Source organism: Anas platyrhynchos, chromosome 4 (assembly GCF_047663525.1).
Source record: "Anas platyrhynchos isolate ZD024472 breed Pekin duck chromosome 4, IASCAAS_PekinDuck_T2T, whole genome shotgun sequence".
Taxonomy (NCBI): Eukaryota; Metazoa; Chordata; class Aves; order Anseriformes; family Anatidae; genus Anas; species Anas platyrhynchos.
Window position 1 is genome coordinate 33,559,155 of NC_092590.1, and position 18,589 is coordinate 33,577,743.

The following is an 18,589-nucleotide window of genomic DNA, read 5'->3' on the forward strand; positions in this document are numbered from 1 at the left end:
CCTGAAATTAAAAGAAAAAAACAAAACAAAACAAAAACAAAAACAAAACAACAACAACAAAAAAACAGCCATAAATCATCAGGCAATGGAGGTTAAGTTACAGTGCAACACAGTGAAACACTTTATTTACTTGATTACAAGAAGCACTACTTGTAATCATCAGTTTAGGAGACCTGGAAAGCAGTACTTCTTGTTTTTCTTTCCATTTTAAAATGACAGCAATGACAGCCAAAAAATTACTAATGACAACAATAATAATAATAATAAAAAGTTAACTGCCCAGCCTGTTCTGTGCAGTCACTTTATTTCTTCACACTCTGTAAGGGAAGGGTTGCTATTTATGGTATGCTCCAAGCCTGCCTTTCAGAACACAGCCCGGCTTGGCTGGACAGCTTTCAGTTGCTACTAGAAATATGTCACTTATTAGGAACAGAGGGGATGTTTATCACTGTCTCAAGGGTTACTTTGGCTGAGGCGAAGAAACAGCTCAGTTATATAATGGAAAGAGCCGGGTCAAAGGATAAGACATCTACGTAGTGTGTACTCAAGACTCCAGTAGTGCAGACTCAGTTTCTCTTCCGTGTCTTTCTCTGACAGTGAGACCACGGCTACATAGTTCTTCCCGCCTGTCCCCAAAACTACCTCAGAGTTATGGGGGCTGAAGTCACTACTAAAAAACACCGCCACGACAAAAAAACACAGCCCTGTTACGCTGACCCATCACATAGTCGTGGTTCAAACCTGAGTCCAAACCAACTGGAAAGGTTTCCAGCTCCAGCAAGGATGTTTGAACACTGTCTTAATGGTTGCTTCATGTTGTCAGTCCTTGAGTCCTCACTAGTGGTAATGGGGGGATACCCCTTGCTGTGAGCTCAGTTCTGACTTCTGAAGCCAAGTAGAAACAAAGACCAAAACAGACCCTGCCTGGTTTACAAATAGCATAAAGCAGACAGTGTGCTACGCAGCACTCCAGCAAAGGAGAGCTGTGAAGTGCCAAAGAGAAGAAGGCAGGGGCTCTGTTGTTTACGTGGGCCCTACAGGTCTCACTAGAAGGTAGCTCAAGCCGCAGCTTCTGTCAGAAGAGAAATCATCTGCACTCAGAGTCTTTTGAGTCTTCTGTAAAACATTCCCTTCGTGTTTCACTTCCCAGGATCAAGGGAGCGCCCTGTATGAGGTGTTTAACCCAGCACCAGATCTTAGAGCTGCAAGAACCTGCAGGACCCCAGCCCCTCAGCCACAAGCCCCATCCCCGCAGTACCACCCCCGGGCAGACAGCCCCGGGCAGCTCAGCGGAGCCTCTCGCCCCGGTTACCGAGGCCGGGGGCCTGGCTTTTAGGCAGGCCCGAGCCGCGAGCAGCCGGCTGTGCGCGGAGCCCCGGCACCTGTCGTGCCTCCAGCCGGCCGCGGGCAGGGGGCAGCGGCAGGGGCCAGCTCGGCTCAGCCCGAGGAGGGCTCGTCCTCCCCCCGCGCCGTGAGGGGCTGCCCCAGCTTGGCGGGCCGGGGGCGGGCGAAGGTGGGGAGCGAGGAGGACGCGGGAGAGGAGTTTAAAGCTGGGGAGGGGGGGGCTGGACAGGACCGAAGGGAGGAGTTTAGGGAGAGGGCTCCTGGGAAAGGGAGTTCGGGAGAGAGGTGCGGAGGGGGCTCCGCGGCGGCAGGACGGGCGCCCGGCGGAGCCTCCCCGCTCGCCTGTGCCGGCTGCTCGCCCCGCCGCCACTTCCCGGGGGCGCCGGTGGCCGCGCCGGGTGCCCCGCAGCGTGCCCCGGCCGCGGTCGGCGGGGGGGAGCCGGCGGCCGAGAGCCCGGCCCGGCCCCGCGGCGGGGCGGGAGCCGTCCCTGCCCGGCGGCCGGTGACAGGTGCGCGCTCCTCGGCGGCAGCGGCCCCGCCGCCCGCCCCGGCTGCTCCGGCCCCGAGTTGTTTAGTCCTCGGGAAGCTTGGGCTGGGTCCAGGTTTTGCTTTGATCCTTTTTTTTTTTTTTTTTTTTTGAAAAAAAAAAAAAAAGCCCAAGAAAAACAAAACCTGGAGACGCAGAGAAGGGCTCTAGGAAAAAGTTTTGGATGGGATTATGTGGAGACTACCCTGCAGCTCTCTGCCGCCGGAGCAGGCTCGGTGCCGCCTTCTCCCCCGCGCCCGGCGCTGCTGAGAGACGCCCGGCCCCCGGTGCCGCTCCGCCAGCGCCCGCTGCGCGCAGCCCCGCGCCCCGCCGGCCCAATGCTCCTCCTCGGGCTGCTCCTGCTCACGTCTGCCCTGGCCGGCCGGAGGCAGGGGGCCGCCGCGGAGTCCGACCTCAGCAGCAAGTTCGCCTTGTCCGGCGCCAAGGAGCAGAACGGTAACGGAGCCCTTCGGGGGGGTGCGGAGCTCCGCGGAGCGCGGGGCTCCGGCGGTGGAGGGGAGGGGAGGGGAGGGGTGGTGGCAGCGGCTTTGCTGCCCCCGGGGAGCCCGGCCGGGGCCGGTGCTGTGTGTGGGTGAGCGGGGAGTTGTGGTGCCTGGGGAGCGGGAGCCTCTCCCGGGAGTACCTGGGGTGTTTGGGGAACTCTCAGGCGGCAGCTCCCCCCTCCCCGGCTGGAGAAAGGAGCCTTTCATGCAGCACGGGCAGCTTGGGGGTGTGTGTGATTTGCTTAGCCTCTGAACTCCGTGTGATTTACGGTGTTCAGCTTTTAAAGCGCCTTTCCTCTCGATCGGCTTTACGGAGCCCTTTTAAAGGGTATTTGGCAAAATGAAACGTTACATACCGCGTGAAACCACTCTTCGTATAAAATACCTAAAGTTAAGGCCGTTAGCACACACTTACGGAAACCATGGTGCTTAACGTAAGGGGAAAAATAATAATAGTATTTTGCATGTCAGCTAGAATGAGCTCTCTGCCTGGGCACAGCCAACACAAAAGGAGAAGCTGGGAGTGCTCAAACTTCTGCGAATGGTAATGAAACACAGCAAAAACACAGACTTGAGACCAGTTCTGTCAACTTTGAACTTGGGACTCCCCTGATAAAAGCGCTCTACGTCATGTCTTTAATAGAAAGCAAAGATTTGGGGATGTCTGCAAGCATTTTACGAATTAATAGGACACACAACGTGCTAGCAAATCTAGCAGGAGAGCTTAATGCTGCTGTGGCCTGCTAATGTGATGATATATGGCACCTGCGGGCTGCCAGCACAGCTGATCAAAGAGCAGCACCGGGATCAATCTCTAATCAGAGCAACTGTGCAGGGCCAAAGGAAAGTGATCAAAAGACCTGGAGACCCAGCTGCTCTGACAGGAAACCAATCAGACTCTGTGCACAGTACAGGAAATTATCTGCTCTGTGTGAGAGAAATGACTCCCTCGCCCCCCACCCAGTTTACCTGGTGTTTGGAGGATTTGGGGCACTGGTTTGTGACAAAAGGGCTTGGTGCTAATGTGCTCAAACTTTGTAATGCTGCAGTCTGTTCAGTAGGCATGGTGTGCGACTGAAGCATCTCAAGATGCGCAGAATTACCCTTGTTTTGCTTTAACTTTGTCAGGACTGGGAGGAAACCCGCTGTGCGGTCAGCCTTCTGTAGGAGGCCTGGTGCTTGGTAATGTAGCTGGGCCTTCACAGGGCACCGGGGCCCAGCAGTGAGAGTCCAGTGATGAAGTGCCCAAGGGAGATCACGCTGCTTGGCAGCAGGACTTGTGTAAATGGGTGTAAGTGTACATGGCAGTGTAAGCTGGATTCTCTTCACGTGCATCAGAAATGCAGCTGCCTTGGGTCAGGCTTCAACTGGTTTGCAATGCGATTTGGCATGCTCTAATATACCGTCACTGTGTCTTATAATAAATGCAAATCCAGGAGAAATTAAAAGTGTGCTAAAACTGTGTTCTGTGGTAGTTCATACTTCCAGACAATCCAGTTTATTGTTGTAGTTTACCTGAAGTTTGTTTTCTAGTAGTGCAACTACAAAACTTTTCTCAAATATTAGTAAAAGTTTAAGTACAATTAAATACCAACTCCTAGCTTTTCTTAACTGACTTTAATTATTTGGGGGATCAGTAACACTGGTCAAACCAGTTCTTACTTGGTTTAATTAGAGTGATTTTTACACTCTACTGCAATCTGAAGATTGTATAGCTTTTAGCTAGAGGCAGGTTAAAACTCCCTGGAGTTTGAGAATGAGATATTGCTGTTCGCATGCCAAATAATCTTTGGTCAGGAGAGAGGGAGCTTTTCCACTCACAGTCTACAAATAAAAATTCTGTCCTCTACTTGTAAAACTGCTAAATGGCCAAGAAGTTTTGCTGTAGAATGGATTACAGCGTTGCTGGGCTGTACTCAGGGGTGCCGTAGCTGTTGGTTCGAGGTGATACCGAAGATGTCTATGGCCTGTTATTAATTCAGTGGGGCTACTTGTATTACAGAAGGTAAGCATGCGCTTAAGGACTTCTTTTTTCATAATTGGAGGCTTTTTTATTTATTGGCTAAATGAGTGTTAACTTCAGAATCAAGGTTTGACTCAATTGGATATATTTGCTAAATGCAGACATAAGTACTCTTGTTTCTCTTGCACAGTGCGTGACATTTTGGGTGGCAGTTTCCTAGGATAAATATTTCTTTGTACTTCTAAATTAGATATACTTAGAACACAGTCTTTTGCTGGTACCTTCTGAGAGTTCAATGTGATGGTTGTTGTGGGGCTGGTATAGCTCCATTGGAAACCACTTAAAACTACCTCCTTGTTTTTATTGGACCTCTGTGATGGTCAGAGTTCCTTTAAGAAAAGGTTTACTTGTAAACTCTGCTCGACAGTAAGGGAGTTTATATGATTTTCTTGAAAAAATATTTATCTTTAATGTTTTTATTTGTAATTCAACTGAGTAAATATTCATCTGGAGGATCAAAGCAGTTTATGCAACCATCTTCTGGAAACTGAAGTAGTAGTAGTAAGTGGTGCGTGTAGTGATGGCTCCCAGTTAATGGCATGGATTTCACTTCCACAGTTCTTGTGTTGAAAAACAGATTATGCTTGAATGGATTTTCAGACTTAGGTGGCTTTGTCAGTACTCTTAAGTCTGTCTGGCATATTTATTACCGTTTTTCCATTTTGCAGTAAGGAGTTGAGAAAAATGGTTCTCAGTTTCTTTTGAGGAATAAATCTAAATCTCTTGTGTATTGAATTTGATTACTTGGATGCTTTACTTATTTCATCTTTCTATTATAGTTCTTATTACTCATTCTATTATTCAATACTATGTTTGTATATCCTCTTCAGTCTGTTTCTGTAGTTTCAGCAATGTCTGAGGGAGCTACTGATGGAGTGCTTTATATGAATGACCTAACTCTAGGGGCCTGAGTGTACCTGCTTATGTGATGCTATTAGTTTAGGCCAGACTTGATTACAATGTGAGATGGTAGGAGAATCTAAATTCTGTTCTCTTGGCTGTCTTAGGAAAGATGTGATAAATGTCCACAATAATTTTACTCAGCTACAGGCATCAGGTGTTAGAATTTCTATGAGAAATATGAAGATGTCTTTTAGATAAGATAATGTAAAATCAGGTGCTATAAGAAGCGGACAGTATAGCTTATGTGGCATGTATGTTTAGAAAGTAGCAATGAATGCCTTCAGAAGACCAAAAAATTGAGGTCAGTTAGCAGTTCACCAGAACCAACTACCTACAAAAGTTAATTTTCCTGCAGTCAATTTCAGATGAGAATCACAGAATGGCTGAGTTGGAAAGAGACCTCTGGAGGCCGCCTAGCCCAGCCCCTGTTCAAGCAGGGCCATCCAGAGCAGGGTGCCCAGGACCATGTCCAGGTGTCTTTTGAAGATCTCCAAGGAGGAGACTACTGCATCTCTGGGCAGCCTGTGCCAGTGCTCACTCACCTGCATGGTACAGAAGTGCTGCCTGGTGTTCACAGGGAACCTCTTCTATTCCAGCTTGTGCTGAAGAGAACCTGTCTCCATTGTCTTTGGTTCCCCCATGCAGGCATTTACAGACATTGATGGGATCCTTCCTAAGCCTCCTCTTCCCTAGGCTGAGCAAGCCCAGCTCTCTCAACCTCTCCTCACATGAGAGGTGCTGCAGTCCATTCAAAAAAGTACTAATAATAATGATGCTGGAGTTTGAGACATGCCTATCTTAGGTTGTCCCTGGGAAGACTTGCTGGATGCAAGTAGAACTTAGCAAAGCACTGAAGGGCCAGAGGGACCTTCTGTCTTCTCTTCAGCTTGTCCATGGCCTCACAACCACCTGGTTGTCTGAGCATCTTCAAAGGAGCTTGCAGCTAATTCATGGACAGGCACGGAATCATGACTTGGAGTTTCTGATGAAGATCATTTAACTCAGGCTTCAACACCTTAAAGAGCATGTTTATGTCTGAGGGATGCAGTTCACTCAGTTCTTGGAGGTGAGAATGTCAGTGCTTTTGCTGAATTTGACTGCAAAATTATCTCTGATAAAAGAGCATACTTGAAAGCAGTGGGAATCAATGCCACTACTGCTGAGGCTAGCTGAATTGATGAGTGCCAGTACTGCTGGGTAGGAGAAATTTCCTTTGTTTTGAGAAGAAAAGGAAGAAGAAAATATGAACACATCATCTGAAGGGAAACATGATAGTGATGCAATTTGTCCCAAGTTTAATCTATTTCTGTTTAATCCAAGACTTGTTTTGAAATGTTTTAAAGCTCTTTTCCTGGAGAGTGAAGAATTGTACCACATCCGCTTTTGACTTTAAGCAAAAAGATTGTGGCAAATTAGAGAAGTTCTTCAACGCTGTGATAAATTGCAGTGCAAGATGGTTTTAAAAACAGGTTTGTGCCTTCTAGTTGCCTTTTGGCATATTGCCTGGTGCTTGGCAGAATCATGCTCGGAACTACTCTGTAGTCCTGCTGCTTCTCTCATTTTTGTATTGCAGTTAAAAGAGAAGGTATTAAAGGTACAGACTATTTGCTACTTGTCCCAGAAATGTAGGCATTCTTGCCTTTCTTTATGTTTGTTAAATATGTTAATATTTTGAGTTTAAGGGAGAAACATGTAAAATCCATTTTTTATTTTTTTTGCAGTAACTGTTTCTTATTAGGTTTGCAGAAGAGATTTCAAGGCCTTGTTGCATTGTTTTGGGGTTTTTAGTTTCTTTCAGTCATATATGGTGTCTTATAACAGAAATAGCACAGGATATACCTTGAGAAAGTGACAGTTATACAACCAAAGGTGTTATGTTAGACTTTGCCTTCATATAAACATAACATCTTTTATAGAGGCCAAACATTATCCAAACTGTTTGTATCTAGTTATTACATAGTCAACAAGTAATAGCAAAGTGGTGGTTTGCACCCCACACCAGTGGTTTTGCTTTATAGCGGGGTGGTTTTGGAGTTCTTGTTGCTGTTGGGTAGTTGCTTCTTCTATGTTTTGCTGTGCCTGGCAGATCCTGATTACTAGAAAGAGCACACACTGTCCAAGCTTGCTTTGCTTTACTGGAAGTAAATTCCTTTACAGATAGCCCTTTGCTTTAATAGAGAGCCGTGCTTTTGCTTTTAGTTGCAAAATGTGTGTCATGGGAAGTACGCTTCCCAGTGTGCAAGTTTCTTAGAAATTGTCCTGTACAGGAATAGATTTTTAGAGGAAACATGTAGGACTTCTTCAGAGTTACGTAACAAAACGTGATTAGCACTGCCATGTAGAACTGCCATTGATGTTGTAGCACTTATGTATTTGTGTGAGTGATTGGTTTTTTAGGAGTTACTGTGAAATGAGAAATTTCATTCTCTTTGGAAAGCTGGTGTAGCTTGTGTTTGAATGTGAAATGCATTTTTCAAGTAGCTGAGTGAAAATTTTGTTATGTGCTACTATGAAGCTAAAATATAAACGTCATGTTTCCTAGAGGCTTTGTTAGATCGTAGGATATTATTGTAAGGTGGCAACATCAGGAAACATTATTCATGCCTCCATCCACAGACATCCTAGCCTTAGGGTTCATCCGTCTTCTGATCTTGTCTTCTGAACATCCTTGTGCTGAGATTCTATAAATTTCCACTGTTACTGGGTTATCTGTGGATGATTTTGTGATCCTACAGTATGCTGTATGCTAAGCAGTTTTTCTTTATTTGAAGATACCCATCTTACTTAGCATGTGTACAGTAGCACCTCTACATGTTCCCATAACTAACCAGTTTCTAAGCAAGCTGGTAGGATGGGTAAGAAGGGAGAAGGCCAGAAAGATTGCCAGACCCTTATGGAGAAAGTCTTGTACACAGAGAGTATAAGTAGTATCAAAAACATTGATGTGAAGGAGACAGCCCAAATAATTCCTTGGTCTTGGATCCTTGAGGCCTTCTGAATCAAGGTTAGCAAGGCCTGTCTGTCTTAAGAGTTCAGAAGACTTGTTGAGTTTGTGAGAACTGGTTAGTGATTATATTAAAACAGCATCCAGATGTAGCTCTCGGTGAGCACCATTGTGCTTGATGCTCTATGGATGGCACGGTACATGCCGAGGTTGGCCAGGTGGTGGTGGGATGTAGGCTGCATTCCCTGCTGGCCTCGCCATGGGAGGTGTGGCTTGAGGTTTTTGGGTGAGTGGTGCTGTTAGCTAGGTAGCTGTTGTAGGTCCCCTACAGGAGGTCCCCTTACAGCACTACAGGCCTACTGAGAGTGAGGGAGAGTGGCATAGCCTGTGATAACTTCAGATGCTGGATCAAAACTCCTATATCACCCTTCCTCAGCTGTTCTTGACATGAAGCCTGTCTTGCAGAAAGCAAAAGATATTTTGGTAAAAGGAAACACTGCTGCTTGTGTTTCCTGTACTTCTAGTCTTGTTTTGTATTGCTTTTGACATTGAGTTGGTAGTACAAGTTGGTAGTAAATTACATGACTGTTAGGGAGATGCCAGTGATGCAGCAGGTCAAATGCTGCAGTTAATGAGTGAGTTGGTCCTGTAATCTGATAAATTGTCTTCAGACTGGGCCCAGGCACTAGAAGGGGCAGGAATGGTACCCTTCTTGTAGTTTTTGGTACTCTACAGCTTTAAACCATTACTTGATTTGGCATGTATCATCAGCAAAGCAGTAAACTTTTGTCAGGGGAAAGTCCAGGTGTAAAATACCAGGGAGTGTTATATTTGAAGAGTAAGTTACGCTGGAAAAATGTTATTGGCGAAGCTTTGGCCATAGCTTCAATGTTAATCCAATCCTGTTAATCTCTCTGCTGCCTTTTAAGTGTCATTTGTTTAAAAGCCCATGAGGTGGGGAAGTGACTTGGCTGGAAGAGGTTCTATTTTGTGAAATAATGGATAATGCTATTGCTGATCCTAATCATTGGCTTTAGTCTTTCCCAGAAAATTTCAGTCTGTTATTAAGCTGTTATTTGGGACGTTTCATTTGTTTCCCCCTGCTCCGTTTATTTCACTACATCATAACTGTCCGACTGCCTTCATGCCTGGTAAAAGCAATGGGAGACCCGAGTCCAAGTGGCTCTATGTTCCTCCTCTGATGGACAGGAAACCAGCATGCATTTTTATACAATAGTTAAACACTTAAAAAAGACATATGGCACAGGAAATTCTTCTGCTGTGTGTGAAGGTATGGCATTTCCAAACTGAAAGTGTTGTTCTGACTCCTTTACCGGTAGTGGTGAATTATATGAGGCCACTTCCATCTGCAGAGAGTCTGTTTCACTTGCTTGTGGTTCTGGGGCTCATTCAAACGCTCTCAAACAAAATAAAAGGAATGGATGTAATAACTTCTTTATGGAAAAGTCATAAAAAGCTACAGGGCCATGTAAACAAATTGGGTCATTTACAAGACGTTTAAGTGATGGATATTCAGTCCAAATTCAAAGGTGTGGATTAGATTTTACAGTCATCTTGACTGAATTTTGCCCTCAACAAGACTTTCTTTTTCTGCCAAAATGTCTCTGACACTATAGATGACAAATTCTCAAACAGTATTTTCAAACATTTCAGTGCATTCACGCTGAAGCAGAGAAATAGAAGAACAATTCAGTAGTATAATTTGATTTTTTTTTTTTTTATTTTCTTTTTAGGTAAATGAAGGCTCTTTCTTGATACGCCTGGTTACACTGTAAAGCTGTAGTGGAACTTTGTAGTGTTCCAGGGGAAAATAAATTAAAACAGTTTCCCTCCTGGATTCAAACATGCCTGAAGTAATTACAAAGCAACCGTTTTGGCTCTCTGCTCTGTTCATATAAATAGGTTTGTACAGAACAGCAGCAACTGTGGTCCAAGTTAAACTCTACTAGTTGCAGAAACTTACATTGGACCAAATTTAAGTACTGAATGTTGTATCTGTGGCACACAAACTCACAAGACCTTTGTGAGCCATTTAATCATGTTTCAGAAAGTACTGAGGAAGTGCAATCGAATGCGAAAGACGATAACTACTATTTTTGCATATATAAAAAAAAACATTATGTAGACTTATTTACTTCAGTGTAAATGTAAGCTTATCTCTACAATTTCTTCAAGTTTAGAGAAGGGGCATTGGTGTCAGTTAATGTAGGGTGCCTTCTTTCTCATGAGATGGGGCTGCTCAGCTCTGTTATTACCAATGCAACTTCAGCTGCCTTTCATAACTCTTCATTCTCTAAAATCTGAAGGTCATTTCAGAATGAAAACAGTCCAAGTTTGGCATTGGGTGAGGCATGCGGGTGAGGCTACCTATATACATGTATCACACAGAACAAAGTAGCAGTGAAAATGACTTACTTGGGAAATGTATATGTGTGATTATATAGCATTTGAAGAGGTTCTTCAGGAAGTGATTCAAAAGAATATTGTGTTGTCCATGTAGATGGTAAAATTCTTGCATCTATATTGTGGGCAACTTGTGTTTCAAAACTACAGTTTTGAGAGGTGGTCTACCATAATATCTCAAGGCTTAAGTGTATTAAATGTCTGTTATGCAAGGAGACTCACACCTGCAAATACTTGTTGCTTGTAGAACTATAGGCCTGAAAAGGCCTATAGTAGGCCTATATAGGCCTGAAAAGGCCTATAGTAGGCCTGAAAGTGAAGTAAAGCCTTGTCATTGAGCTAATAAGCAATAGCTTCAAAACAAACCTGATTCCTAGACAAGGAGATGAAACTGTTGTATCTCATCTTACCCAAATGCTACTTTTAAAAATGACTAAAGATTCTTGCTGGGTCTACTTTGTGTTGTGTCACAGCAAAATTGCAAGAAAATAGGGGGGAAAAAAAAACAACAAACACCAAAAAAACAACAACTCTGTTTTATTAGCATTTACTGCCTCCTCTTTAATAATTTCTGAGAATAGGCATTCTCTTATTTCTAGTATAAATCTCAAACACCAAAATAGCCTTTCAGTCTCCATTGTAAATGGACATCTTTCAGTCTCCTTCAGACTTTTCCCTTAGTGCGGGGGGGGAAAAAGGAGGAAGGTATTTTAGTGCCATGTCTTGCTATTCTAAGCTTGTTTGTTTCCATCCCATGTTTAATAATTACGGGGAAGCTCCCTCACTGGCTGTCTTCCCAATTAATCTTTGTCAGACTTTCATCATTCCAATTTCTCTAGAGTTTCACATTTTAAAATTCATCAAATAGAAGAAATATCTCCTTCTCTTCCCTCCAGCCTACCAGCTGTGGGGTTTCTCCTCCAGTAGATGCTGTAAATGCTGTGACAAACTTAGTTCAGGACTTTTATCTTGCTTAATATGCATTACAATCCTGTATCTACTCCTACCTAAACAGATAGGAAACAAACAACAGGAATGCTGTGTGTTCTGTAGGAGATGAGTAGTGTTTGTGTTGCTTGATAGTTAAAATTTGTAATATCTGTTATCAGTTAAAATAGTCTGTTCTATCCTTGGAGGGCATAAGAACTAACAGACATGGGCTCTTTTGTAGGAATACACGTGTTCTCGCAACGTGAAATGACTTTCAGCTCTCGTGATGCTGACTGCATTGTTCTCACTCTGCTTTCTTGGCAGATGTGATGAAGATGTTTGTATGTTTATGCATGCCAGCATTGCCTGCAGTTTATTCATAACACTCAGAAATGCCTGACCCCTGGGAGCACTGCCCATCTATAGTCAGATTAGAGTCTACAAGTCCAATTTCTCTTAAACTTCTGCTAAGCAGTCCTTATTTTTCTGGTAGTACTTGCTGGCATAGAAATTCACAAAGTATTTACCTGCAGTACTGGTTCAGCCTTGTAGTTATTTCTTCTGAAGTGGAGATTGAATTTGTGCTGAGCAGTATCATTACTGGTAAGAATCTGTGCCAGCAGAGTGTTTCAGAGGTCAGTACATCTCTACATACTCTAATAAGTCTATTGCATCCTTGATAACATAAAGACTCTCATGAGATGTTTGGAACAGCCACCTTTTATGTTTTTTCAACTGGAGATTGCTACTTCATACCAGATTATCAACAAGAAGCAGCATGTGGGTGGGGAGGTGGGTGTCCTGAGCTGAGTCCACCCAGAGCTGCCAGAGAGGTTTTGAGTTCCTTAATTTTCATCTGAAGGGAGAGCTCTGAGGCTGTTTGCAATCTCACCTAGCACCTCAGGTGGGCCACATGTTGGTTCTCTAGAGTACAACAGAGAAGAAAGCTCTCTCAAGCATCTGTCTGCTTTGTAAAATCACCTTACTGCTGTGGGTGGAAATAGGGTTTTGTGTTGCTGTGAAGTAGAAATATAAACATCTTTCTGATGCAGGTGCTTGCTTTATCAGTGAGAATCTGATTCTCTAATTTGTCTCATTAGTCAAGTTACACTTGAAGGTGCTGTGTAACAATGATACCTAACACCTGAAGCAGCTGGGAGATGTTCCTGCATTGTAACTGCTTTTAACACAATCACATTGCCAAAATGGGGACCTGGTAGAGTTCTTTGCATTAGGGGAAAGAAACTAATGTTGTGGTACATCTGATGCTGTCGTACAGGATCTGTAGTGTCTCTTTCAGCTTAAGCTTTAGAGTCTACAGCACTACCTCTGAGAGTACTGGGTTGGGATGGGAACAGTGCCCTTGCATAAAGCTGAGTTCTCTTGTTCATTATTTTAAAAACAGAACAAGAAACGCCTGATCTTGTGATTTGTCTAAAAATGTTTAAAGCACTTCACAATGGAATGGATGCTTAGTTTCCTTGTGGACAACTGTAACAACAGAGCATTTATTTCTAGCAGCGGTTGCCTAATGGATGGTCTTAAGTAATTAAAATTTATAGCTATGTGCACTTGTATGTGGTTTATTCTGACATTTTTATGTATGTGTGTGCTTAATGTTTGTTTGTTCTAATTCTTTTTATTGAGGTATATTCTTGGGTTAGATTGACTTGTTCAGCATTTTTCACTTTCAGGAAGTGCTTATTAATCTTTCTGTTCAGTATGTGCATTTCAGATGAGAATGTTCTCTGTACCTTTTAAAACGCAAGAACTCTTGGTTTTAGTTGACGCAGGCAAGCAGTGGTAACATTGGAGCTAAAACTATTTTGACCATATTAAAAGTGAATTAGCAGTATGTTAAACAGATGCCCAAACATACAATAAATGAAATAGTGTATGGGTTAAATAGTAGTCTTGCTTGTAGACGTGAAGATCAACTACTGCTAGGTAATATGACAAACAGTATTTACATTTCACTTTCATTTTCCAGGGTGAGGGAAGAAAGGATTCTTCCCTGCTCTTCTGTGTGTCAGCTGTTCTCACATTCATTTATTTCCAGGCAGCGGGGGCTGCTGAACATGTGGATTGTGCCCAGCGCGCAGTTTGGATATGGCTGCTCTGCTCTGCAGAGGGATAATGTCTCATCTGTGTGCTGCAGCTGGCTCGCTCCATCTGGCTTCGGAATTTGCATCTGCACCCAGATGTTGCTCCTGAGCGCAACTACTCGAATAGAGTAGCTATTGATTTCAGAGCCCTGTCACCCCTGCCTCTCCTCAGGATCTTAGAAACAAATGTGGAAGTTTTTAAACCTTTTCATTTCTTGTTGTTCTTTAAGTGAATGGTCTGATAAATAAATCATGATACCCTTCATCTTTCTCTTTTGATGTCTTCTGCCTTCCCTTGGCAATGCAGTGCCAAAGACAGCAGTACAATGCAGTTATATTTTAGTCACAGGTAGCTGATTTTTCAGTTACATTAGTTCCTTTCCATCTTCATTTTCAGGATATTCATTGCTTCAAAGTCTACCCTGGGAAGATTTTGTAAAGTAATTCCTATCTGTGGTAATAGACTGCATTTAGTTAACTGCTGTCACTGTTTTAGTCAAATCCTTAACATAAAGGCAGCTCTAAACGTGCTATTTCCTGTAATGCACAGTCCTATGCACTAGCAGTTTACTGTACTTACTTAACAATGAATATTTCCTTACAAATAGTTTATTACTGGTTGACTAACTCTAGTCTCTGAATTCGTCCACCAACAGCACTTTAGGTAGGTGTCAAAGACGCAAAGAGTTCCTTACTAAGGCACCCAAGAAGTTGCCTCAGTGTATGAGGAATTGCACTGAAGCTGGGAAAGCATTAGACCTAGTTACTAGGAAGAAGTGACATGATGCAAATTTGCAAGATCAAGCTGCTGCTGTTAATTCAAAGCCTGGAAAAAGGAAACATCTAGCAAGACATCTTCTTTTTCAGACTTGTTTATATTCATAGAACGTGAAATTAAACAAGCTCGGCAATTGTATTCATGTTTGCTACGGTGCTTGTGGTTGTCTAGCTATAAAAAGCAGTTACAGCATGTGGATTGCTTTCTTATCTGAAAAAATTAAATCTAATAATGATTGAAATGTAATAAAGTTTATTTATGGAAAGTAGTGTTTTAAAGATAAAAGCTAATCATACTTCCATATTTCAAGCATTATTTTCTTTTATAGCTCTTGCAGTGCCTTTCCTAAGCTGTATGTAGGACTTCTACCCCATTTACATTTTCACTGATTAAAGTACTCATAGACAGATGTGAAACTGCAGCTGATAAAACAAACTTGTGTAATTTCTGAAGTGTTTCAAAAAACAAAACAAAAAACATTCTTTGTCTTTGAGGGAGGAACAATCTCTTCTGCGGTTTGCAGGATAGAGAGAACATCACTGGCTGTATTGTAATGTAGAGAAGTGGTGTATGTTGAAAGGGATGGACAGATGTGAAAAGGAAATTAATGTTGAAAGCTATCTACTGGAGAAAAAAATGTTAGCAGTGAACCACACTGTGTAAGAAACGCTCTTTCTCTGTAGCCTTTTTGTTACTGTAGTAAATGGCTGAATGATGATTACCAAATGTGGTCAAATACTTTTCATAACGCTGTGCTTGAATATCTTTTATTTTAGAAGCCTGCTAGACACATCACCTGATTTTTACATCATGCCAGAGTATTGAAAAGGGGAGTGGGAAACCTTTTTGCCCTGAGAGGATGCGAAGCTGAAAGTAGCAAAGATTGCGATCTGCTTTTCATATACAGTGCAGAATTGTGGTGTGGTTTGTTCTCCAGCATAGGTAGCTATGGGATCTTCAAGATGCTGCTCCTCACAGTACAGGATTTGTGTGTGACAGACTTCTCATGCTTCGTTAACAACATCCTGGGGCAAGTCATGGGCTTTCGTGTTACTACCCCATGATGATCAACCTGAGCAGAGATTTACCTTTTTGAGAGGAAGAAATGAACTCTTCATGTTAATCAAAGCACTCATATCCAGGGAATGGAAGAGCAATCCATACTTTGACTCTTTTTTATACTGAAACATTTTTCAGTGTTATGCAGATATTTTTGTCTGATGAAGTACAGAGAAGAGTGGCAGCTTCTTAGGCTTTTTATCAGCACCAGAGTCTCAACGTGAGCAATCTCCATGGTTTTTCCTCTTTTCTCCTTGTGCCCAACAATCAAAATGTCAGAAGTGGTCTTCGAATTTCTTGTCTTTTATGTGTCTTCAGTGTAGTTTTAAGAGACAACTTTGCACCAGTAGTTTTCGTTACTTAGAGCAAATGAGAATAGTTTTAAAAATCTGGATCCAAGTGTGTGTGTGTGTGGGGGGGGCGGATAGAACACAACTTAATGGCAACAGAAAAATCATGTCCCTCTCTCTCTGAAAATTGTCCCTGTGAATTTTCATCTGGCACATCCTTATGTGGCCACTAGGAGCTCCGTCCTTAAAGCAAGAGAAGAGAGCATAACAAGCTGTGCAGTGGCACCTTGCTGCTTAGATGGATGCAGGGCAATCACGTTTTGTTTTTGTTATTCCTGGCACCTTTGAAGCATGTTGTTTCATAAGGATTGAAGTATGTCTGAGGAGAAATGAGGTTGCCACCAAAACCTCTTTCTTCCTTTCCCTTAACTTTTAATTATTTGCAAGGGATGAGGAGCTTTGCTCAGAGCTTGTGTTATGCATGATTCTGGTAAGCAGTAATTTGTAATTCGTCTGTAGTTAAAATAAATAAATAAAAAAACAGTGGGAACATAATGCTTTCTTTCAAGAGTTGTGTTTACAGTTAAGAGTGCCTGTATTTATAAACTCTAGGGAGGCAGTCTTTGTGGACATAAATTGCAATTTGTAGGGCTGCAAAGAAGCTTGTGAGAATGTAAACTACACTAATTACTTAAAGTCTTCAGTAACAGTAGTTTTTGTTTTGTCACAGTGAGCATTGAGTGTCAATGCACACCAGTTTCTAGATACACAGGTGCTTGGCCTAAAACTCTATATTATACTTCAAAACTATTTGATTTTCTGCAAGTAGCAATAACATCTGACAAACTTTTTATTTTTTTATTTTAATTTCTGATCTCGTAGATGAAGGACCTTTTTATGCCTGACTTCATTTATTGAAAGCCTTCTCCCTGTTGTGATGCACCAAGTGGCTATACAGGTCAGTGGGTGCTTTGGTTAAAGAGGGAGTAGTGGAAAACAAGTGTGTTCCTGTGGTAAGATGGTGGGAGAAGGAAAAGGAAGTAAAAATGCAAGGGGAGCCGTTTTAAGGCTCTTGGGAAAACAGTAGCTTTAACTTTTTTTTTTTTTTTGGAGTAGTGGTGGTGGTTATGCGAGACTTACTATTTTAAATAAACTGAGCCCTAAGGGAAAAGAGTGTGATCCAGGCGGTGGTTACAGTGTTCAGTGGGTAGGAAGGTCAGCAGCTTTCACCTGCCAAAAAGATTCCTTTCAGAAAGGGCTGGGTGTGCACTTACGTACAGATGGGGTAACTGGAGGAGGAAGAGGAGCTTGGATAACTTCTGTGAACTGTCCTGAAGCCCCTAGAATTCATCTTTTGCAGAAATAAACATTTTAATGGTCAGCATGAGGCTTTCAGTGCTCAGCTATCATCTGCCCATTGGTGCAGCTGGGTTAGAGGGAAGAGTCCTGCATATAGCCAGAGTGGTCTACATTTTGGCTCCTGAAAACTGAACAGAACAAATCACTCCTTGTCTACAAGATCTCTTGACTACGAAGAACATGCTGTCAATATAATGTAATCAGTTGCTCAGAGGACCAAGCTGTTTCCTACTACTACCTTTAGTAGGAAGCAGTAGAGAATCTCTATAGGAAAGCTTGTTGAAAATAATTATAATGATGGGATCAGAACTTGAATGTGGTTTTTAAATAAATAATCAAAAAACCCATGTGTGTTATAGAGATGTCAATCGAATGTTTACCATATTCAGCAAGTAATTTTTCTGCAGTCACTTTACATTTAAAAAAAAAAAAACACCTGATTTTCATCTGGGTTTTGTAAATAAGTACTTTCTCTGCAGTGTGGGAAGAGATGCTATTAAGATGCTGTCTTCTGCAGTTCCATTGATACTGGCTTGAAGTGGAAGTGACAGAAGCCAAGCGAAAGACCAAGCAAAAGAAACAGTATTATAAGAAACTTAAGTTTCTGTAAGCCAATGAGATCCAACTTGAAGAATCAGCTTTCATTCTCTGACATCTAGGTTTCTTTTTCCTTAAGACAAGGGAACAGATCTTAAAAATTCTTGTTATTCTGGGATTTCTTTACCTTCTGGAATTGTTCTTGAAGTCTTCTGAATATCGTACAGATACGGCTAAATGGCAGCTTTTGTACAACCCAGCTGCTTCTAGCTCTCTTCCTTCTCTTTTTCCCTTTATGTACACAATACCATATTCAAAGAGGTCACATCTAGAAAAATTCTCTAAGTGGCTTCAGATGATGATAACTCACCGTTACTCTTACAGTGATTTCTATGCCAATAACTTCTCAGGCTTGGTACGGTTCTCTTTTCTTTCCATAGCTTTCTCACACACACAGAAATTACTTAAAGACCTCAACTGAAACTGGTAATGCCTTAATCTAACTGCAGGGTGTTACCGAGTGATCTGAATGCCACCCCAAGGACTGACTTACCACTCTGCCAGCTGTAGCTATACATTAGGTGTCAGGCAGCGTTAACAACTTTCTTGAAGTACCTGCAAAAATCATCCAGGATCATCAACTAGTAGATGTCTTTATCGTTTCCTTGATGCAAAAATATTCCCAGGGGCTTTAGGTAATGACCATCTATCAGCATAACACTTCAGTTGTATTACCTGAGTGATGCCATGATATTGATAAAGCATGAGCAGTGGATAGCACAAAGTCTAGCTATTTATCCTGTTCTGTTCTGTAATTTATTTGACATTGGGTTTCATCGCTAGTTGAGCAGGCTGCTGAAGAAA

At 42.5% G+C, this 18,589-nt stretch overlaps 1 protein-coding gene across 2 annotated transcripts in view; it reads left to right on the forward strand.

Annotated features, from left to right (window-relative positions):
- The first annotated feature begins 1,360 nt into the window (after positions 1 to 1,360).
- PDGFC (platelet derived growth factor C) overlaps positions 1,361 to 18,589 on the forward strand; it is a 119,003-nt gene continuing 101,774 nt past the window's right edge. Inside the window, exons 1-2 of one of the 2 annotated variants that reach the window (XM_038178673.2) lie at positions 1,361 to 1,513; positions 2,000 to 2,326. In XM_038178673.2, coding sequence (XP_038034601.1) covers positions 2,209 to 2,326 — 118 coding nt within the window. In that variant the 5' untranslated portion in view covers positions 1,361 to 1,513; positions 2,000 to 2,208. Of the gene's footprint in view, positions 1,514 to 1,592; positions 2,327 to 18,589 lie in introns of those variants that run through there. The other variant, XM_038178672.2, reaches the window with a different exon arrangement.